This window comes from Penicillium soppii (genome assembly GCF_028829465.1).
Source record: "Penicillium soppii strain IBT 18220 chromosome Unknown utg000003l, whole genome shotgun sequence".
Taxonomy (NCBI): domain Eukaryota; kingdom Fungi; phylum Ascomycota; class Eurotiomycetes; order Eurotiales; family Aspergillaceae; genus Penicillium; species Penicillium soppii.
In genome coordinates, this window is record NW_026643233.1 from 2,872,361 (window position 1) to 2,894,440 (window position 22,080).

Sequence of the window (22,080 nt, forward strand, 5' to 3'; positions counted from 1 at the left end):
CTGATATATTAGGCGGAAGTCTCTTTTTTCAAGACAAAATCCAATTGATTTTTCACCTGCAAATAGCCCTCAGAGACTGTTTCAAATTTGATCATTTCACCATGATCAGCTTTGATGAAAACATGGGAAGATCGAGCCTGTACAGCGAGGTGAATGTTAGAACTCGAATAGAAACGCCAATGGATACATCTTCGCACCTGATCCGATGTAACTTTTGTCGATGAGGGTTCTGCTCTTTCGTGAATAAACAAGGTCCAGATCTGCTGGCTTATTAACGCATAGTTCTGTAAAGTAGTAACTAGCCAGTGTGCTTCCTTGTATATATCGGTTGACTCCTGCCCCGATCCTGCTGCGCCGGCTAAGTAACTTTGTAGTCCTGCAAGTCTTGAATCCAGCTCTGGCGTTCCCATAAATATTGCTCCACAGGTTGAGAGTTTGATACTGCGAAGCTTTAAAGAGGCTGTTTCTTGTGCCGAGTTGGAATATAGTAAAGCCTGTCGATGGTTAACGGCAAATTTTCTAGCAGGAATGGTGATAGGTACACTCTTTACTATCGTTCCTCCCAAGCTATGCGCGATGAAGATAATCGGACGGTTGATTGTCTGTTTCCATTTGTCAGTGTGTCCAATTATGAATGTGAGACAAGCCAGTCAGGTTGATACATTTGAGGATGATCTCATGTCCCACAAATCAAAGATCAGCTTCTCGGATACTGATCGCTGGGATAGTTTCTCTGCAAAATTCCCTGCCGCTGATATATTATATCCCCATGAAGCAACTCGAATGTTGGGCATATCAACTGGTAGCAGATCTCGGAGCCAATTTACACCATTAGCTGCTGTCCATGATGTTTCCCGGTGGCCATTCAACCCATGAACAGCGATAATGCTACACCATTGTTAGCTTGCATTGGGTAGACTTGTCAAGACGTTGGATACATACTCAACCTCAATTGGCCCTGGTCCTTCATAGAGCAACTTGAATCCAAGTTCTTCGTTACTCGTCGAAAGTGGTGGAGATGACTATGATGGTGTTTAGAACACATACATATATAGATGTGGCCCAAGATTTGTAGACAGCCTTCCATAGTATACTTACTGGCTTGTTGTTCAGTGATTGATCCCGTCTAAGGGGAAAGCACCATGGCCATGGCATCTCGAGTGGATGACTGTGGTCAGAGTGCGGGGTGAGAAAAAATTCCAAGTCAACCACTTTGAAGTTCGATCTTCTTTTGACGGTTCTATTTTCACAACAGTCGTGTCTCGAGATTCACCATAGGAAATATTCAGAATAATTAATATAGATACATTGGAGGCAGCTGTGCGCTATTCATCGGTGGCACGAGGCTGTGGTTCTGAGTGTCCAGCCTCAAGCATCCCTCCATATACATCCATTGGAGTTATACTATTTCGCACTCCCACAACATGGATTAAAGACCAGTTAAGCTTCTCGAGATCTGCGACGGAACGGTGCGCAGAATACCAGATTTAGGTGATCGACACCTCAGGTTTTCATTCTTGCCTTATAATTCAGGGTTAAATCTTTATTTTTTAAGTTTCTGCACGGCTCAACGTGGCAAATTCTTCCAGATGCGTCTTGTAGTACATTCCTCCAATTCCCCTTTGTCCAAGAGCAAATCAACCAGTTATAATACCCCAAGTCTATGCCATGAAAGCAGATGAGACATTGACTGATTAGCACTTAATCGCGATTATGGCGAATAAGAAAAAATTTAGTCAATCGCCTCCCAATCGCCTCCCAAAAAAGTGGAGAGGCCGAGCTCCGGAGGCATACAACCCAATGAACTCCCCGCGGTGGAGCAAAAGACCGGCGCGAAGACGGAACCCCCAATGTCGTGCTTAAAGCCGATTTAAGATTTGAGAAAAAGAAAAAGAACAGAGTCCCCAACTTCCAAGTTTCATTCTTCATTTCTGGGGCCACACGCGGGGAATCATGGGAACCAACGACGAAAAGTCCGGCTTTAACGACGACAAAGTCCAGTCAGCGCCCGGCGCGGACTTCGACTACGATGTCGACCCCAAAGCCGAGTTCGAGCTCAACGTGGGCGGTCGCGCCGCGCTGCAGCGCCGTCTGCGCAATTACCAGGTCACCATGATTGGTTTCTGCAGTGGTATTGGAACTGGTCTGTTCGTCGGAACTGGATCTGCCTATGCTAAAGCTGGGCCGGCGGGCTTGCTGCTCGCGTATATTATTGTTGGTGGAGTTTTGTGGTGCGTTATGCAGAGTATCGCTGAGTTGGCGACGCTTTTCCCTACCGCTGGATCCTTCCCTCACTGGGCGACCCGATTTATCGACCCGGCTGTTGGATTCTCGCTTGCAATTTCATACGGATATTGTTATACGATTGCTATCGCTTCGGAAGTTTCGGCTGCTGCTGTCATTGTTTCATATTGGACGGATATAACGCCTGCAGTGGTGATCACGGTTGGATTGGTGCTGATTTTGGCGATCAATCTGATGAGTGTGAGATTTTATGGTGAAACCGAGGTTTTCGGAGGCGCTGTCAAGGTCCTCTGCTTCCTCGGTCTTGTCGTTGTCTCCATTGTGATCACTGCCGGCGGTGGTCCAACTGGTGAAGCGATTGGTTTCCGCTTCTGGAACAACCCTGGCCCATGGACAAACTACAACGGCATCACCGGTCCCGCGGGTCATTTCCTTGGTTTCCTCTCCTCTTTCGTCAACGCCTCGTTCAGCTTCATCGGTGTCGAGACCGTCGTCATCACCGCATCCGAATCGGTCGATCCACACCGCGCGATTCCCAAGGCCGCCCGCCGAGTGACCTACCGCATCGCCTTCTTCTACATTCTCGGAGCCCTTCTCATCGGTATGATTGTCGACCCGAGATCTTCAGGACTCACCTCCGGCGATGACAACGCGAACAGCTCGCCTTTCGTCATTGCCATCACCAACGCCGGTATCAGTGCGCTCCCTTCCATTGTGAATGCCTGCATTCTCATCGCCGCCTGGTCTGCCGGTAACTCATATTGCTGGGTCGGATCGCGCATGATCGTCGCCATGACCACAGACCGCCAATTGCCCCAGATCTTCGGACGCGTGGACAAGAAGGGAGTGCCATACGTGGCTGTCATCGCCGCCTGGCTCTTTGGCCCTCTGGCCTATCTGAGTCTTGGCAGTGGAGGTGCCGCCCAAGCATTCACATGGCTTCTCAACCTCAGCACTGTTGCTGGACTGATTGCCTGGGCAACTCTCTGTTTCTGCTACATTCGCTTCTTCGCCGCAATGAAGAAGCAGAATGTGAGCCGAGACACTCTCCCATGGAAGGCACCCTTTCAACCTTATGCCGCCTGGGTGGGTTTCATCGGTTCCACCATCATCACTTTGGTCGCCGGCTTCCCTGTCTTTTTGAAGGGTAACTGGAATACGTCGGACTTTGTTGCTTCGTATATCGGTATTCCCATTTTCATCGTACCTATCATTTGCTGGAAGCTTTATTACCGCACCAAGGTTAGTTTCGGTCGCTGTTTTCATCTTATATTTCTTGTGAGATTTACTAACATCGATTCACAGCTCGAACGATCTGCCAATATTGACTTGTGGTCAGGTCGTCTCCAGGATGGAGAGATTATGCCGGATGAAAATCCGCATAACAGCGCATGGAAAAAGTTCACTGATTGGCTTTTCTAAATGATTTCATGATGTATAATATTTGCATGCCATTTTGGCTATTCAACATAAGCGATGTACAAAATTTCATTGAATATATATTCATTCTTCCAAATGGCATTTTTTTTCGTAAATAAGACATTCCACACACTCATCACTTGGTCTTGAATTGCTCCCCAAGCTTCTTGATATCATGATGAGAAGCCTTGCAGCATCCACCGACAAGGAATTCCTTGAAATTGTCCTTTTCATACGAATCATTGACCACCTGGGCCAACTGGACCTCCCAAGGCCGCTAAATATCGAGTCAGCGAATTTGCCCCCAGGTCCTTATGGCTCAACCTTGAGTACTCACGTTATCACTCACATTATCACCCGCCTCGCTCGGCTTCTCCCAAACCTGCGTCGTAGTATTGTAAACCTCCCCATTAGTCCCATCAGGGTAAAGCACCAAACAAGGCGTCTCAACCCCAGCCTCTTTAACAGCCTGCCCAAATGAGCCCACAAGCCCTGGGAGCTTATGCATCTTAGTACAATTAATCCCCAGACCCCAAGGAACAGGGCCGTCCCCAGGCTTCAACGCCGCCTCAACAACCTCCCTAACCGCACTCCCATCCGGCAACAGCTCATCATCCCTTGGAAAAACACAAGCAATCCAAAACGGCAACTTGATCCCGGAATCACCGATCGCCCTCCTTACAGCCCTCACCTCATCCAGTCTCGGCAAAGTTTCAAACGCAACAAACTCCAAATCCCCCACAACTCCCGCCTCGTCAAACATCCTCAGTCGCTCAAGATGCCAAGCATACAAGCTCTCCTCAGAATCATGCTCTGCATCATAAGCCCCACTATACTCCTGTCCAGGAATCATACAAGCGCCATAAGGCCCAAGGCTGAGCGCGACGCGCGCGCTGTCATGCACTTTCGCGCGGCGAGCCACATCAACCGCCGTGCGGAGATAGGGCGCGATTGCGTCGCGCGGAATCCCGTTTGGGTGCTGCGCGGTCTTGGTTCGCGCAAAGCCAGCGGCGGAGACTTGGTACGTAGCTGTTAGGAGAATGTCGACTCCTGCGTGCCCGAAGTCGCTTTGGCAGGCTTCGAGTGTTGCCGGGTCGCTGACTAGCAGGTGCGAGGCCCAGAGGGGCGTCTCGGATGAGGAGAATTTTATGTTGTATTGGTCGCCTAGAGAGGTGCCGAGGCCCCCATCGAGAATTTGAACGGTTGCCATTTTGGATTTGGGGATTGGAGTTGAATGTGGTTGGTGGGGGTTTTGGGTTTGATATATAAAGGTTAATGCGGGCGTTACATAATCGTCTGAGGAGCGGTTGGGGAGGGTATTTTGGGGAGGAAAAGTGGAGATGAGATTCTGATGCCATTTGTGCTTGGAATTTGCGATTCTGATGTTATTGTATGCATTGCGAAGCTATTATAATTTATTGTTGCTTGATCAAGCGGTGGACACAAAGCCTCCAGTTCGGTTGGTCCGCAACTTCGAACTTGAATCAAGCAAAAGAAGGCTGCAGCTTTCCACACGCCCGATCGGCTAATCGCTCCCTCATAAGGAACTCATATACATGCAACGCCCAGGCACAGCAAGCCTTCCGCGTGTCCTTCGGGTCAATGATCTCCTCAACCCCGAAGGCATTAGCTGTGCGAACGGGATTCATTAGCCTTAGATATTCCTCTTCCAACTCTTTATACAACTCCTCCTTCTTGCCAAGCTTCTCAGCCTCACGCAGCTCGTGTCGATGCCCGACTTCAATACCACCGTCCAAAGGCAGCGATCCCCACTGCCCAGATGGCCAAGCAACCTGCATGACCGGATCGCGACATCCTAACATAACGCCGCCGGCTACACCGAACACACGCCTCGTAATAACATTGAAGACGGGCACGGTGGTGCTAAAGTAGGCCTTCGCAAGTTCGACGCCCCAACGCATCGTCGCCGTGCGCTCGGCGACGGTGCCAATGGCATAGCCCGCTTCAAACATGTCAGCCTGTTTCCAAAAATTGTTCGCTGAAAAGAATTTACTCACGGACGTCCAGGAACTGCAGAATAGGGAGGTTCATCACATCACACAGCTTCAGCAGTCTGGTCAACTTCTGACTCCCGGCTGCATCCAATGCACCTCCATTCACTTCGCAGTTCAGCGAGATCACTCCAACTGGCCGTCCTCCCAGCCTAGCGAGCCCACCGATGGCAGTACGACCCCACAGCGCACCGATCTCAAACCAGGAATCTTTATCAACAACCGATGTGATAATCGACCGCGCATTATACATGCGCGCCTGTCGTCGCGGGATAATACTGCGCAGAGCGATATCTTCACGATTCTCATCGTCCGAGCACGGGACGACCGGCGGTGCCTCACTCCCACTATTCGGGAGGTAATTCAACACAGTTCTCAATTGCTCATAGCACTCAGCCTCATTAGCAGCAAGGTTATCAATAGTCCCATTAGTACAATGGACCATTGGACCCCCAAGATCCTGAAATCCCAAATCTTCCTCAAAAGTAGCGCCCTCCACAACCTTAGGCCCAGCATTAAACAAAGCGCCAATATCGCCCGCCATCACCGAGAAATGGCACGACACAACCCTCGCCGCACCAAGCCCGATCTATACTCAATCAGCACGACCCCTTCAAGAAGCAGACAAAAAACACAAACCGCAGGCCCAACAACAGCCCCCAAATTCGGAATCCCCAAATTCAACTGCTGCACCACATACGGAAACGACGCAACATGCGGCAAATAACTCCACCCCTCCTTCCGAATCGTCGTCACACTGCCACCCCCGGAACTTCCATCAACAAGCTTAACAACCGGCACACGCAGTGCAATAGCAAGCTTCTCCACGTAGACCGTCTTCCCGGTACTCGCGCCATCGGCATGTCCAGAGCGGATGCTGAAATCGTCCGCTGTGAGGAGTACCTTGCGGCCGCGCAGCAGGCCCGCGCCTTGCACATTGTTGCTTGGGATGAAGGCTGTTGGCTTCTCGCGCTGCGGCCCGGTTTTCTGCCACGTTACCGTGCCGGAGATGGAGCCGATTTCTTGGAAGGTGTTTGGGTCTAGAAGGGCTTCTATGCGCTCGCGTACCCATAGTTTGCCCGCTTGTTTTTGGCGGATGTAGCCTCTTTGGGTAGGATTTGGTGTGTTGGCTATTTTTCGGAGGGTTGAGATTTGGGAGAGGACGTCTGAGTGGTCTGATGGGAGAGTGTTTTGCGCTTTTTGTTTTGTTCTTGGTTGTTTGGGGGATATATGGCTTGAGACTTGGTTTAGGCGGTTTGTGGCTTGGTCTTTGCCTTTGATTGATGGGTTGGCGTTGTCTTTTGTCATTTTCGCTTAGTTGTCCTAATTAATTTATTCAAGAATCGATTTCGCAGTGGTTTACTTCGGCTCGTGGAGAATTGGAGACTGTTAAGGATGGAGTCCGCTGAGGGGGTGATGCGGACCTTTTGGGCCTTCCGAGGGCCGAGGTCGCCCACCTTGAGCTATAAGGATTGTCGAAAGAGAGTTGAAGGAAGTAATAGGTTTTCAATTGCTTTTTACAACAACTCCATCTATTTTGAATTAGTATTCCCGTCGATGCAAGGCCCCCCTCGCTCAATTGTAGATAATTACCCCATATTTTGAGCATGTCGTCTTCCCCGCACTCTCCCTTCAGGCGACTGTTGGTCGCCAACAGGTATGTCCCGCTCATAATATCCAAACCATTGCACAAACTCATGAGTTAGAGGAGAAATTGCCGTTCGAGTACTGCACGCAGCAAGAGAATTACCTGATACAATCGAACTCTTCGCTCTCTGCACATCAGACGACCAATCGCACTGCGATCTAGGCCGACCAGACCATGCAATCGAAATTCCATCAGCATCAACATACCTTGACATATCCTTTTTGGTAAAACTTGCCAAAGAGCACTCCATCGATGCCGTGCATCCAGGCTACGGCTTCCTTAGCGAAAGCGCCGAGTTCGCCTATCGCATGTGGCACGAAGCCGGAGCCACTGTCATCGGACCAGGATGGGAGAATCTCGCCCGAACAGGCGATAAACTACAAGCCAAGCAGCTGGCCCAGAGATGCGGGGTCCCGATCTTGCAGTCCATGAATGAAGCCACCGAGAACATGGATGAAGTTCGTGCGTTTGTCAGGCAGGTCGGCTTGCCAGTTATGATTAAGGCTGTGGATGGGGGTGGTGGTCGTGGAATTCGTCTTGTGCGCGAGGAGCATGAATTGGAAAATAGTTTTCAGCGAGCGATTGGCGAGTCGCCTTCCAGGTCTGTTTTTGTTGAAAAGGCTGCTGTGGTTGGGTTTCATCATGTTGAGGTTCAAATCATTGGTGATGGGACTGGGCAGGTGAGGCATTTGTGGGAGCGAGATTGCAGTGCCCAGAGGCGGTTCCAAAAGGTTGTTGAGTGTGCGCCTTCTTTGATGCGCGATAGGGGTTTGGTTGGGAACGTCATTGGGGCTGCGCTTAGGATGGCTGGGGAGGTTTGTTATCGGTCTCTCGGGACTTTTGAGTTCTTGGTCAGTGAGCAGCTCAGGGAGTTCTACTTTCTTGAGACGAATGCTCGCTTGCAGGTTGAACATCCGATTACGGAGTCTATTAGTGGGATAGATCTGGTACAGACGCAGCTTTTGTTGGCTCAGGGATGGTCATTGGCTGAGTTGGGTCTCGGTGCTAAGATTGATCCTAACCAGCTACCCCTAACTCTTTTTCGATCCAACTCAGACTTTGCGCCGAGGACCCAAGCAATGGGTTTGCGTTGAGTATTGGCAAGGTCACTGCATTTAGTGTGCCCAGTGGGCACGGAATCCGTCTGGACACCAATATCGACCTCTCAGGAAGCTCACCGCTAGTGGTTGGATCGAACTTTGATAACCTACTGGCGAAGATCATCGTCACCGCACCAAGTTGGGAAGCAGCTGTTCGAAAGGCCCAGCGGGTATTGGCGGATTCGAGCATTGAGGGCGTAAAAACAAACATCGGCCTTCTAAGAGGGATTGTGTCCCACTCTGATTTTATCTCCGGCAACGTCGACACGCAGTGGCTTGGGCTCAACATTGACGCCCTAATCCAGGAAGGAGAAAGGATTGCGAGCGAACTTCCCATATTGAACCGTCCGGCAGGCTCCTCACAAACGATAAGCCAGGCTTCCCTTCCAACGTCCAATCTACTATTCCGAAAAGGAGATGCATGGTCAATTACCCTGGAGCCTCTGTCCAAAGACAGCGAACAGGCGGACAAAGTTGCCCACCATCTGCTTCTATCTCGTGTTCTACGGAATGAGTTCCCGAACTCGCTCACTGCCGAAATCGAATACACAACGCCAACTTCGCAGACTGCGACTCCTTATCGGATGCAACTCGACACAACCACCACGGCGGCGTCTGCACTAGTATCCACATCGCATCGACGAGGTGATCCAAAGAATCCACACCACATAATCCTCCCTCTTTCCGGCAAATTGATCGAAATGCTGGTCTCAGACGGTGAAGATGTTGTCGAAAACCAGGTCTTGGCTTTCGTCAAGCAAATGAAGATGGAGCTCGAGGTACGCAGCCCTCGTAGTGGAAAGATCAAGTGGGTTTATGAGATGGAAGATGAGGAGGAAGATGTTGCAGAGGGCATGTTGTTGGTTGAATTAGAACCAACCAAAGTGGAAGTACGAGGAAAGTTGTGATCATCAAGTGTGAAGGTATACACTGTGCATTGGATTTTTCCCCTCATAAAGCCATATTATATCTTCTCTAATATAAGCAGCCAATGGGCTTCAAGATCCACCTGCTTCTTCAGCATCATTGGTCTAGTGGTAGAATTCGTCGTTGCCATCGACGAGGCCCGTGTTCGATTCACGGATGATGCACGTTTCTTTTTAATTTTTTTTACTTGATCTGTAATATTCTTGCATATAATTTTGCAAATTATTGGAGATATTTGATCAAACAAAGGACTTGTTCTTTTTCCTCCAATAAAGTCATCAAACAAAATTTGCAGAGGTGATGTTACTTCTTGCGATCCTTGGCAGGTGGTACACCTCTACTCTGACGTCACACCAACTTCCCTCAACCCAGCTGTCTTGTTCTCTTTAAATTGGCAATATTTCAGTATGGATGCCCTGGGTATCTATGTGCTAACGTTCAACTGCGCTCGAAACTTCGTTGATGTCGACACCTTCGCGCCGCACTTCTTCGACGCCCTCCCCGCTGCGGGGAGCTCCGCACCAGACTTGATCGCCCTCTCACTACAAGAAATCGCACCAATCTCTTACTCCTTCCTAGGAGGATCTTACCTCGAACCCTACTTCGATGCATTCCGCCGTACTGTTAAGAAAGCCTGCGCGCAAAAATGGGAAGATGACTACGTGAACTTCCTCACCGACAATACGGGCATGACTGGCCTCATGCTTTTCGCACGCCATGACACCCTCAGCAAGATCGCCTGGAAAGATAGAGCGCATGTGGGCGTTGGCGTGGCCGAAATGGGAAACAAGGGTGCTGTCGGGGCGCGTCTAGGATACCTGGTCGAAGGACATCCTTCCAAGACAGTCGATTTGACTTTCGTTGCGGCGCATCTCGCCCCAATGGAAGACTCATACGAGCAGCGGAACCTGGATTGGAAGAGCATTGTTGAGCGCCTTGTTTTCACGCCTGAAAAGCCCGGACAATCGGATGTGAACGAACGGACTGGGCTTCTGGGCGATGCGGCCTCAGCTCACTTCGAGGGCAGTCGGAGAGACCTCTTCGCGCCAAACGCCTACCTTTTCCTCGCCGGAGACTTGAACTACCGCACATCGAACGTCGGCCCGACGATTGGCGAAATCGCTCAGTTTCCACGGCGGAACGTCGGCGTCGAAGACCCATCACACTATGCCCATCTCCTCAAGCACGACCAGCTCACGCGCGAGATGAGCTACGGACGGACTTTCCATGGTCTATCTGAAGCGCCGATCGATTTCCCTCCTACTTACAAGTACTCCGACGCGGCGCGCGAAGCAGCTCGTCTAGGCGAGACGGCTGGTCAGGAATGGAAATGGTCAAATCACCGCTGGCCCAGCTGGTGTGATCGGATCCTGTTCCTAGAGTCACCGCCATGGATTGGTGAGGCCGGGAAGGTCCAACCGCTCGCGTACAATGCACTGCCTCTCTTTGTACAGTCAGATCATCGTCCTGTTGCGCTGCTGGCGACGGTGCCGCTGCAGAGTTCGGTTACTTTGGACGATCACGCGAGAGCCAGTCTACGAGCTGTGGCTCCATTCTCCATTGATCCGATGTGGGAATCAAAGCGACACATGGCGCGGCGGAAGGAGGTGGTTGTGGGTGCTGTTGCGTATCTGGGGCTGACCAGGGAAGGAAACGGGTTGTTGCTCGTGTCTATGTTGGGTATCTTCGGAGCCTGGTTCATTCTTCGATCTATGCTGGAGGTTTGAGGGGGTGGGTGCCTGGCGTCTTGTTGGAAAGTTAGTCTTGTATTTTTTACCTCTTGTTTATTTGGGCTGTTGTTGGGTCATGCAATGCTGCTCGCCTGAATTGGCACTGAGAACGCCAAATGATGACTACCTTCTTAAACATAGTATGGCCGATCTAGTTTGTTTCTTCTGCAAATATTTGTAATCATCGAGCTCAATCAGGTCCTGTGATGTGTTTCAGGGTTGTATATCTCGCATCAGATAAGCCGGCTATCGGCTTGTGGCTCCAACAATGCGGATGATTTGCTCTTAGCAGCAATCTAAACTGGGCAATACCCTGAGGTCACATGAACCGAGGTGATAGGTAATCTAAAGCAGCTTAGTTGAATTCTGCGAGTGAGAAAGATGGCGCTGTGGCTGAAGGAGACACATATGAGGTCACCTTTCTGTCAACCTCCGATTATCGCCTTTTGCTTCAACCCAGGTGACTAGACTATCAACTAGACTGGGACCATGGGCTGCAGGATTAGGGCTCAGGTCAATGCCACACTTTGCTGTCATAGTAAACTTTGTGCTATATTTACCACATAGTTACCCATTTTCATAGTTCAGTCACATAGTTATAATCCGACAAATACGTTATGTATAGACAAGGTGGGCTGTGAGTGTCTGGATTCCTGTTCTTCGATTGTCTTTCTAGATTGTTTCCACTGTGTCAAATATTGTGTTCCTGATTCTTTGACGGACCGCTACATCCGACTGCAGTTATCCCAGGAATACAAAGCGCTTTTTCTTTTTTTTTATTTGTCGGGAGGGCCCGATGCCATTCTGCACTTAACTAGATCCTAGCATACCTAAACCAATGATGACGGACGATGGTCTGACTTATTTCAACCGTGATAATGCACATGAGCCGGTCAAATGACCCGCAGAGAGCTTAAATCAGCTCAAACAAGGCCACGTCAATTTTCTCACCGCGCCAGACTGTACGACTGTGCTTACGAAGGTGCAAATATGCCAAGGGAACGCGGGAACGCGGGTTTCATCGGAGGCGGTGTGTAGTATAGATGTGATGTCAGGCCATCTACACATAGTTAGTATGTAGTACGTGTACAATATTCTGGATGATTTTCTGGAATCTACGGTGCACATTTTGTTGATTGATTCTGTTACGGCATTGTGTTAAAAAATTTCATTTCTCAATAGGCCAATGCGGAATGTTACATATAATTACCTTTTGTATGAAGGGGGGAAAGAGAAAAAAGAAGAAAAATCCCGGGATCCACAACCTCCACAGGGATGAAAGGGAGAACCCATAGAACGAATCTAGGGCCACGTCAAAGAGCTATTGAATTGAATTGTTTCTAGCGAAGTTTCAAGGGCGGGAGGATCAGCTTCATCATTGGTTTGTACCAGAGATCGATATAACGATCATCTTAAGAATGACTATGGAGAATAATCTACAATATTATAGATAAACAGGGGGGTTACCCATAACTTACGGTATACACTAACAAATAACCTTGGAAGGAATAAATAAGATGTGTCCTTAACAGGGCTCATCAAAAGAAAGTGCAAACAGACCTGAAAAGGAAATCGAGGAAATCCCCTGAGTTCGGGGAGTGGATATTTGGATTCCAGAACAAACCCAGAACAAAATACCTAACTAGGAGGGCCCGAGGCCCCAAAATTAGCATTTCGAGGGTGTCAATTTGAAACCACAAGAATTATAGATGAGATTATATAGTCAGTATACACCCTATCATAGATGGAAATACTCTGTAGATGAAATCTACTTTAGAATAATGCTTACAGTTATACTTAATCTAAGGCTTAACGGTTTTTCCTTGTTTTGAAAGTCCTCTGTCAGCTGCTCCACCTAGCCCTGTAATATATGAGACTACGAGCCCATTCCAGCAAGATCCGGATGCATCGTACCGTAGATGTGTATGTTTTTTTCTTTTCTCTTTTTTTTCCTCGTCTATAGCGAATGTTTTATTGGTCCACCCCCTTCCTGTCGTCATGCATCGAAGACCAGCATATGAGCCGATCACAAACCCGCATCTCCGGGTCAAAGGGATGAGGGATCGACCGATCTCTGCAGCATGACATCCCGTAACCATCTAATTAACTACTGAGTTACCTGTCATGGTACATTGTAATTCAGTGTATGAGAGTGTATACATATTTAATACTGAGAAATTTAGGGTAAAAAAGCCGGGAACTCCGCCAAGTTGTACCCAATGGTGCCCAGAGTCGTCCCGTTAGAAAAAAAAGGATGGCTTAGAGGGTTCGGGCAAGTCACAGAAAGATTAAAGAAAATAATAAAGAAAATAATAAATATATAACTAAGGAATATAATAGAATATAATCCTATAGAAATAATAAAAAATAATATTAAAAACCCCCGTAGGAAAATTAATATTAAAAATCATAAAGAAAAAAACAACCCCAGCAAACGGCCGTAATAATAATGGAACCCTAAAAATTCTACTCCTATCTGACTACAGTAATATAGGATTGTTTGGTCTAAGCCATCTTTTTGAGCCTCTGATATAAACCCTCAGCATTTCCCTCTTTTCTCTTCAAACTAAAACCGGACTTCATCGACTAGCCTTGTGGCTGACTTCTATCCAACAAAACCCTACTTTCAACCTCCCACGTCATCGTGTTGTACTGCACACATTCTAGGCCTGAGCCCTTATTCTCCGTTCCATTTAATCTTGCAAAAGGTCTTCACCTTTTCTTTTTTTCTCTTCTCTTGTCAAATCTTGAGAACAGTAATCGCCTTCACCTCTTTGTCGACACTTCAATCTAATCCATCGACAACATGTACTCCTGCGCGAACTACCCCCGTGGATGTCGAGGCCGCGTCGGCCAACTTGGGGCAAAATGCTCTGACTGTGTTGTATGTTTTTCAACCATATTTCTCAAACTTGACATACAAGAGAGAGAAAAGAAGCGACGTTCAAAAGAACCCCATACTAACCGTTTGACTAGACTCTGAATTTGCGCCGCCCAGCATTTGCCTCGCCATTCGCTCAATCGCGCGAATACAAGCGCATGCTGCCCTCAGAGCTCTTTGGTGAATCCACCCAAGCCTCAGAGCCCCAGCTGTAATGTATGCAAAAGCCCCGGGACGGTCCGGAAAATCACCTAGCTCAGTGCGAGCTTGCGTCCTACCGGCTGGGACTCATTCGCATGATCGACGGCTCCCTTTGTTCTTTTCTTACTCCAACTTCCCAATCATGCTCCAATCTCTATGCATCGCCGGCGTTTCTTTGCCATCTCGTGATTTCTCCTCGATTTCCGTCTCTTTGGCTTCGCTCACTTGTACTCTCCACTTCGGCCGGGCCGACGTGTGATGTACGACTTTTGTTGAGTCTCCAAAATCCCGAGATGCGGATTTTCCTATTTCTCACTCGCTGCGTGGGCTCGTTTTCCAAGAGAGCCCTTTTATGCTTTTATTTTTGCATGCAGGATAGATCGCATTTTCTTTTTCTCGCATTGATACCTACGGACATGGATCTGCCACTGGAGGGCAGTGGCACTGATGGATTGGGCTCTTCCGACCTCCGGTTGATCGACCGCTTCTTTTCTTTGCGCATACGTGTGCTTTGATATTTGTTTGTCATTTGGTTCTGGGCCTTTTATGCCCTGGTTTCTGACGTGGCTTTTCATCCTGATATGGACTTTTTTTTCTTTGTACTGTGATGCCCATACCCCTCTTTGTCCCTTATGCGTTTTCATATGAATCATTCCTCTTCTTACTATATACGTATTAACAGCAATGATATTATCATGCACTTGCTTCTACTCTATATTACTATCACTATCACCAAAATCAACATGTAGTGACTCAGCCCTGCTGGGCCTTGGTCTCCGATTTATGTCCCAATCTAGACACCCGTTCTGCTAAACCTTGTAGTTATGCTTTCGGGGCTAGACCGCCAGACCCTCAGCCCCAATGCGCGGGGCTGTAAAGTGTCGGCCCCATGTCTCGACCCTCGAGACCCCATATGTCTCTCTTCAATGACATACTAAGTAAGATCTAAGCCTGAAACAACACCCTGCGACCTCCAAGATCCAACTTTAGAAACAAAATCTACGCCGACCCGGCCCATCTCGCCGACATCTACGGAGTATCTACTCGGGTACCCAATTACTTACCGCATTGCCAACAACCCCAGCACACCCATGCCCGTCGGGCCGCATACCTGCGTCTTCGCTATCTTGCCGTAAAACAAGTCAGTGACTCATGCTAGCAAGTGACTCACGATATCTAGATCCTGGTCAAACTCAAAACAAGGTGGGACTCAAAACAAGGTGGGATGTTATCCTGCGGGACGGTGAGTGGCTGCAGGTGTCGCACACCGGTCAGGCAAAAGCATTCGTGGGCGGCTTAGTGGCACCGCCATCGATCGGGTATCGGGTTTTGACGGCTCATACCATACCGGGGTAACCCTGCAGGTGCGCGTACACACATCCTCCAGGACAGTTTTCTCACTAGGATTGGGTTGACCGCCGGGCGTGCAATGATTACACTCCGAGGTCTGGCGCTTTTGCAGGTTGTGAAGGTCATGTGGTGTGCTGGCGACGATCTAGACTGAGGCCTCGGAGATTTAATTTTCTGGGCTTCAATACGCTGTACGCGGTACGGAGTACAGAGTAATACTCTGGCCCCTAGGTTTGGACCGTAACCTTGGATCGATAGGGTGCATATGTCACACTGCACTTGGGTCCGGACTACTATCCGAGGAATGGGGAGGGAAAAGGGGGCGTTAGGTATGAAAATCTTTTTCTTCGTCGATCACCTGTTTCACAGGTAGATAGCTCACAATCCACTATTCAAGTCTGTGTGTTTTGTCCACATCTGAAACTATTGGATTATTATAAGCTAGACATTCTTTCTTCGATATGTGTTCTAAGAAACAACAAAATAATGGCTGCCTGAACAACCCAAGAAAAAACCAGGAAATTGGACCGGCTAAAATAGAGCAAAATTCAAAGAAAAATAGAGAAAAATTCAAACATCTCCACATATTGAGCTGGGATTCGACTGTCAGAAATCTGATCCAGTAAATGTAAAACAAAGCCCAATGGAACAAACTAAAGAGCTCTAGTGTCTTTTAAGGCGCTTCTAGCCGATTCTATTAGGCTTCTGTACTGTTTCTCTTTTTGTTCTAATGGATGTTTTAATCCATTTCTTAGATTCCCCCTTTTTTTTTCGCTTGATTTCTCGGTATTTGGGTAATTTTTTGCGCTCAGCCACATAGCGGATCGATCGTTCGCTGTTTCAGGGTAGAACTGTGGGGAATTTAGCACGGCATCTCTCCACTCAATGTCTCGTGCTCTCAAGAACGGCCCTAGCTCGTTTCGAACTTTTCCATTTGGTGGATTCTCGGTGATCATTGAAACTCCCGAGTTTGTCGGTGTGGCGCTGGCCGTTGGATCGTTCCTCGTATGCTGATTTCCATTCCGTGCCGCTGTATTGTACTTACAAGCTCGATACCTAGGTACATGTCCAGCATTGACGTCCGTTTCTCCCGCTTAACTATCTGAGGCATAGGTACCTAAGTAGGAAGTCGATCGGAGATTCGGTGATCACCTCAATTTGTGACACATATTAACGCCAGATTAACTGCACACTATATATACTACTGCATACATCGCTTAATACCCGACACAATGGCAATGTGTCGTGCAGTAGGCCAATTCCTTACAAAAAGCATTGAATCTGAAACACGGAAAGACTGGAACTTCATACGACAATCCAATTGAGAGTTTCGAGCCATCTATATCCAACGCCCCAGCCAAACTATATCCCAGGTGGACCTGAAGTCGTCTATAATTACATCCCGAACACGAACACTTAATATCCCCCGCACGCCCGCCAACGTCGAAACTTAGATCTGATACAAAAGTGTCAAACAGGCCGTGGAGATGTACCAGATCGGATCTTCCGCGTTTCCTCACATATCGGCAGGCCTGGAACGCGCTGTGTACGCGGAAACGGCTGGGCCGGCAAGTTTGGCCCCCTAATCGAAGAGCCGCGCTGGGTCTGGAGCGTAGATCCTGTAATCTCGGGTGTTAAGAGGCTCCGAGTGCATTGCGTGGACTCCGGCATTTGACGGAAATATGTTCGAATAGATTGTCCTCTAGCCGGAGGCTTGCTGCTCGGGTGGGGCTTTTGGTATATAATGCAGTTTCATTGTGACGATCCGTTGGTAAATCATCTTAGGGCTCTCTTGATCCATTCTAATATTACATTTGAGCATATGAAAGTGGCAAATTGTTGAAAAAGCTCGATTTTGAGTTTATCTGTAACATCTAGATCGCACATGGCTCATTCTATACCTCTCCCAAAACCTGCCGACACACCCATTTTGCGGTCTTCGTGTGTAGCGTCCAATCTTGTTCGTCTTCTCGTGGTGTGGTATCGGGTGCTTCGGAGCGACCGCTGGCATAACAAGCTTCACCGAGCGCCTCGAAAACAACAATTTGATCTCTCATATACTGGTCCAAACATGTCTTCTCGGGCCTTATTTTATGTTGAACATTGGCGTCTGGGCTCCTGTTTGAGATCTCGTCGATGAAACCTTCTACGCATCGTTCGACCAGCTCGGTCGCCCCAGAATAGACAATATCATTTTCAGAGATATTCCGCTCTTTGTTGGCTGGGCGCTGCTTTTGCCTTCCATTTGTCTTTTGTCTTTTGATGTGACTGGGTCCTAAGCTCCCGAGGGCGTCATGACCTATTCTGAATCCCGAGGATGTATGAGCAACAAGCAAGATGTACATATGGCTACGGTGGTATGTAGCTTCTGAAGTGTGGATCTTGACAGAAACCGGTGTTTCTTGGCCTGAATCGTTATTCAAGAGATCCTCGTTGGGCAGCGAGGTCTGGGTTGTAGGAAATATGGACGCATCTAGCTTCCTCATTGCCCGGCGCAAAGCTTTTTTGGTGGCTTTCTCAATGTACTCTCGCAGATTATTCTCTGGATTCCCTAGATTACCCGCGCTTATGGTGGGTTGATCAGGCGCTAGCACTGTGATATCGATCTGCGTGATTTTGCCTCGCTTGTAGCTTCTCAGGTCAATTTTTGGAAACCCATATTGATGGATACCCGGTGAAATCTCATTGTGGCTTCTGTCATGCAAAGAATCTTGAGCTCTCAGTGGGTGGATGAGAAAAGTGACTGCTCCAAGGTCAACTGGCCCTGATGACCACCCACGTTTGTGAAGGGTGACAGAAAGTTCTGGAAGCCCTAGTTTTGCAAAATTCGGTACCATGACCTGGGAGGCATAGTCGTATGATGGAGAGTGAGATGCGTTTGTTCCACCTGTAATCTTCACTCTGATGAAGGGAGTGGCAGCCTGAGATCCAACATACAGCAGATATGGATACAGGGCCTGAAAGACAAGAAATATGGCACCAGCTGTCGTGAGATTGATGTTGTATTCAGGTTGCACTGTGACGTGTGATAAATCAACCAAGGGGCCTATGCTTGATCTCGCTGTCTGAGGAGAGAATTTTAAGAATTGAGAACCGATCTCGCCTCCAAATATTTTGCTGCCACTGATTTCAGCTAATAGTTTTACTGCCGCAGTATGAGACCTCTTCAGTCCTTTCTTTCCCTGTCGGTTTCCGCGAACATGATCAACACTGACTGGGCGACCAGTTAGAGCGGACAATCCAACCGCAATGCGAACCAGCTGTCCTCCTCCTTCTAGAGTCCGCCCGTTCAAACAGATATGGTTCGAGATAGGTCGAGGTTCAGCCATTTCGGGCAGGCAAGTCGAAGTCGCACTGTGATTTGGATCTCTTCTGTGATTTTTTCGATGAAATCTCAAGTAAAATTAACACTTGCCTTTGGATCTTATAATTTCAAATGATAGTAGCACCTTGATCTTGGTGCTGATTGTGAGTCAGATCTATCCATACGGGGCTGAGCTCAGGGGTCATCTTGGCGTGACTCATTGTTTCAACCTTCCAAGGTTCGCCCTTAGCCGAAGCTTAGCCTCAACATCACGATGTTTGGATTCTTGCAGTCGCCAAAATATAGTGAAATGAGAAAAAGAAAAGGAAGTCGCGATGCAAGCGTGAAGCTGTTTGGAGTTTGTTCTGAATATGGAAGCTACCTTCTGTGGGAAGCTTCCCATATTGACCATAACATGTTAGATTCTTCCCTCTACAACTCCCTCCATTCAATTATATGTGTAGGAATATATACTCTGCAGAATTTCAAAACATGTTTTCCTCTACATTCAATACTCGAAACCGATTAAGGCGGTCGATGTCAACCCGTTCGATTCAAAAACCACGACGAACAGACCCCGGCAGCGTGACCCCAGATATTACTGTGCGGCATGCTGCTGCTGCTGCTGCCTCATGGGCCATGCGCTCCAGCCAAAGCTCATCTCAGGAGCCAAGAGCATCCTATGATCGACTTGGTGGTCCAGCGAACATTGCCGTTCCTCGAAGGCGTCCTGGCTCAAGCCTTCGAGCTACCGATGATAACACGTCAGTCCGTCATGGAGACTCTTCAACTTTTTCAACGCCCTGTCAGCTCAAGAAGTTGGCTGGGGCATCTGCTCAAAGTAATCGTATCGATGACCCGGCAGCCCTTCCTCCAATCACAGAGTTCAATGGACTCGATGGACGAAACAGCTCAGTTCCCTCCTCATATCGCCGATTACACAAGGCCAAGTCCATGTTCTCGGCCAGGCAACGAGCCTCTCAGACCCCATATGGGGTGCCTCCGCTTCCTTGCGGCGATCCGTCCGACCCCGAGCGAAGTCCCGGTTTTCAGATGCCAAGAACAATGAGGCGCTCAAAGTCCTTTCTTCGGGGAAATAGTCAATCACAGCAGCCCGGTATTAACTTTGGGGCTCATGAGGCAGCTTTCCAGTTGGCTCGCAGTCAGTTTACCAATGAACGTGATGGCGCAGAGACTCAGCATCGTCTGCCGTCTTTTTTGCTCAAGCGGAAGAAGCAGCACAAGCCATTTCGAAAGTCATTCCGTGCCACGAGTGAGGGCGCTGCTCCGGTTACTGAGCAGAACACTGAACTTTCCGATCTCACATCTCGATCTATCTCAAGTTCAATCAAAAGCAGATTGAAACGGGTGTTTGGATTTTCCAAGACAGCGGAACAACATGCGGCATCGCAGAGCAGCGCGAATTGCGATGATAACTTTGCGGTTGCTAGGATTGAGCAAGACACTGCAAAATGTCTCCCTCACGTAAACCCAATGACTGAGTGTTGCACTACCGCCACTTCCTTCCGAAAAGTCTCCCAATCTCCCAGCCGTGATAGTCTCTGCACATCAAAATCGCGCGTCACTAGTTGGGCTGATTCAACCATGGCAAACACTGTTACAGCCCGGAAGCCTGGACACCGACAGTCACTTTCTTTGATCAGAGAAGATGGTGGAGGCTTGAATCAGCAAACACCTCGGACGCCTGCAGTCGTTGAATCTCAAAATCGGAGGGAAACGATTCTGAGATCGAGCCCCCAACACATTGGAATTGTCGACAGTCAAGATTTGTACTACGCACTGATGCAGCAGATGGGCCACAATGCCCTTCCTGATCCCAGTGAGGAGATGGTCTTCGGCACTGTTCCAGAGCATCGCGCGATTCCGGAACGCTCGAACACGGCTTACTCGCAGCACAGCAGACGGACTATTCGTCCTGTTTCAAGTATGGAATCTTCACCTTCACCTGGCTCATTTACAACTGCGCGTTGTGGTGATCAGTCAAGCCCATATAAGCCGTACACTCGTTCGGTCAAGTCCATGCAACCTTCCCGGGGTATATCGGCTCAAGCAACATACCAGAATATGCCTACTGGCTTCGACCAAAGAACGTCACGGTCAGCTTTTGTCGTAGACGGAGACTCAGACGAAGATAACGGTAGTGTCATCATCGCCTGCTTTGATGAATCCCGACGCAACGTTATTTCTCCAAGCATCTATTCCAGAACCACAGGTGGAAACACTCCGGTCAAAGCTGACATTGCCGACATACTAGACATGGATGTGCATGACAGACCAGGGACAGCGACCATCTTTGCTTCACAGCGGACAGCTTACAGTTCGCCCAGGCGTCCTGGCCGGGCCTCATCTTCCAGACTCAATGCGAACCCAAGTGCAGACTGGCAAAAATGGATGAGCTCCCAGATTGACAGAATTGAACAGGCAAGCCCCACGAGGGAGCATATCAGAGAAGATGCACAGTTTCAGGATGATGATGAGGACTTGACCAACATCGCTCGACATACTCTTATCACCAGCCCCGCTTCTCCACTTGGCATGTTCAATACATCAGGCAGCAATGGACATACTCAATGCGGTACACTTATTGAGAAGAGACTCCCGTCGCAAAGCAATTTCTCACGCCCCTTCGGTCAATTCTCCAGCATTCAGCCCATTCTACCACTGCAGGCAGCCAAGTTGGACGATGCAGTGGAGAAGAACTTGGGCAGGTCTTCGAAGGATCTTGTTGTTAATTCAAATGAAACTATCTCCCCGCAGCTCATCCCCAATGCCCGAACTCAGGGCTTGTCGCCAATTCGGCTGAGATCCGGAAACATGCAGCCACCAGAGTCTCCAACCCCCAATCGAGTTGCAACAAAGCGATCTTTTACCAAGGACCAGCAGCGACGGTACTCTGTCAGACGGGCACCAATCTCCCAAGACGGTAGAGCTAGTCAATTCCGCTCCATGCGCTCTCAGCGCGACTACCGTGGGAACAACGAGAACCAGAAACAGCAAGATGAGTATGGTGACATGATGGAGAGCTATCATCAACTTCAGGACGTTCATTCTACCATCTCCAGTAAGCGCATGGTTGACATTTTCTTGGACAGTCGTCGACGGCAAATGGGTGATTCCACTGACAACAAAGCAGCCACCGAGGCTTTTCTTTGAAAGCGACTGTATTTTCTAGTATTGGACTTGCACATTTTTTGCTTTGTTCTGTTTGTTGCTCTTCTATATTATTCTATGAATCACCTGGCA

At 48.7% G+C, this 22,080-nt stretch overlaps 9 protein-coding genes across 9 annotated transcripts; 5 read left to right on the top strand and 4 right to left on the bottom strand.

The window, feature by feature from the left end:
- Positions 1-1,953: 1,953 nt before the first annotated feature.
- On the top strand, positions 1,954-3,666 carry N7529_003222 (putative amino acid permease; the record flags this gene model as incomplete). The annotated part of the gene is made up of 2 exons (XM_057238749.1): positions 1,954-3,486; positions 3,550-3,666. The coding sequence occupies 2 exons, from the start codon at positions 1,954-1,956 to the stop codon at positions 3,664-3,666; spliced, it is 1,650 nt and encodes a 549-aa protein (XP_057101360.1).
- A 133-nt stretch (positions 3,667-3,799) lies between these two features.
- Positions 3,800-4,873, bottom strand: N7529_003223 (homocysteine S-methyltransferase family protein; the record flags this gene model as incomplete). Its single annotated transcript, XM_057238750.1, has 2 exons — positions 3,800-3,940; positions 4,001-4,873. 2 exons carry the CDS (start codon positions 4,871-4,873, stop codon positions 3,800-3,802), a joined length of 1,014 nt encoding a protein of 337 aa, XP_057101361.1.
- Positions 4,874-5,147: 274 nt separating this feature from the next.
- Positions 5,148-5,636, bottom strand: N7529_003224 (uncharacterized protein; the record flags this gene model as incomplete). The annotated part of the gene is made up of 1 exon (XM_057238751.1): positions 5,148-5,636. One exon carries the CDS (start codon positions 5,634-5,636, stop codon positions 5,148-5,150), a length of 489 nt encoding a protein of 162 aa, XP_057101362.1.
- Positions 5,637-5,673: 37 nt separating this feature from the next.
- N7529_003225 (uncharacterized protein) lies at positions 5,674-6,983 on the bottom strand (the record flags this gene model as incomplete). The annotated part of the gene is made up of 2 exons (XM_057238752.1): positions 5,674-6,264; positions 6,315-6,983. 2 exons carry the CDS (start codon positions 6,981-6,983, stop codon positions 5,674-5,676), a joined length of 1,260 nt encoding a protein of 419 aa, XP_057101363.1.
- Positions 6,984-7,282: 299 nt separating this feature from the next.
- N7529_003226 (putative pyruvate carboxylase) lies at positions 7,283-9,331 on the top strand (the record flags this gene model as incomplete). Its single annotated transcript, XM_057238753.1, has 3 exons — positions 7,283-7,332; positions 7,382-8,314; positions 8,380-9,331. 3 exons carry the CDS (start codon positions 7,283-7,285, stop codon positions 9,329-9,331), a joined length of 1,935 nt encoding a protein of 644 aa, XP_057101364.1.
- Positions 9,332-9,757: 426 nt separating this feature from the next.
- N7529_003227 (putative inositol 5-phosphatase) lies at positions 9,758-11,077 on the top strand (the record flags this gene model as incomplete). The annotated part of the gene is made up of 1 exon (XM_057238754.1): positions 9,758-11,077. One exon carries the CDS (start codon positions 9,758-9,760, stop codon positions 11,075-11,077), a length of 1,320 nt encoding a protein of 439 aa, XP_057101365.1.
- Positions 11,078-13,886: 2,809 nt separating this feature from the next.
- N7529_003228 (uncharacterized protein) lies at positions 13,887-14,176 on the top strand (the record flags this gene model as incomplete). The annotated part of the gene is made up of 2 exons (XM_057238755.1): positions 13,887-13,964; positions 14,057-14,176. The coding sequence occupies 2 exons, from the start codon at positions 13,887-13,889 to the stop codon at positions 14,174-14,176; spliced, it is 198 nt and encodes a 65-aa protein (XP_057101366.1).
- Positions 14,177-17,407: 3,231 nt separating this feature from the next.
- On the bottom strand, positions 17,408-18,841 carry N7529_003229 (putative RNA 3'-terminal phosphate cyclase; the record flags this gene model as incomplete). Its single annotated transcript, XM_057238756.1, has 1 exon — positions 17,408-18,841. The coding sequence occupies one exon, from the start codon at positions 18,839-18,841 to the stop codon at positions 17,408-17,410; it is 1,434 nt and encodes a 477-aa protein (XP_057101367.1).
- A 512-nt stretch (positions 18,842-19,353) lies between these two features.
- N7529_003230 (uncharacterized protein) lies at positions 19,354-21,990 on the top strand (the record flags this gene model as incomplete). The annotated part of the gene is made up of 1 exon (XM_057238757.1): positions 19,354-21,990. The coding sequence occupies one exon, from the start codon at positions 19,354-19,356 to the stop codon at positions 21,988-21,990; it is 2,637 nt and encodes an 878-aa protein (XP_057101368.1).
- Between the last annotated feature and the right edge of the window lie 90 nt (positions 21,991-22,080).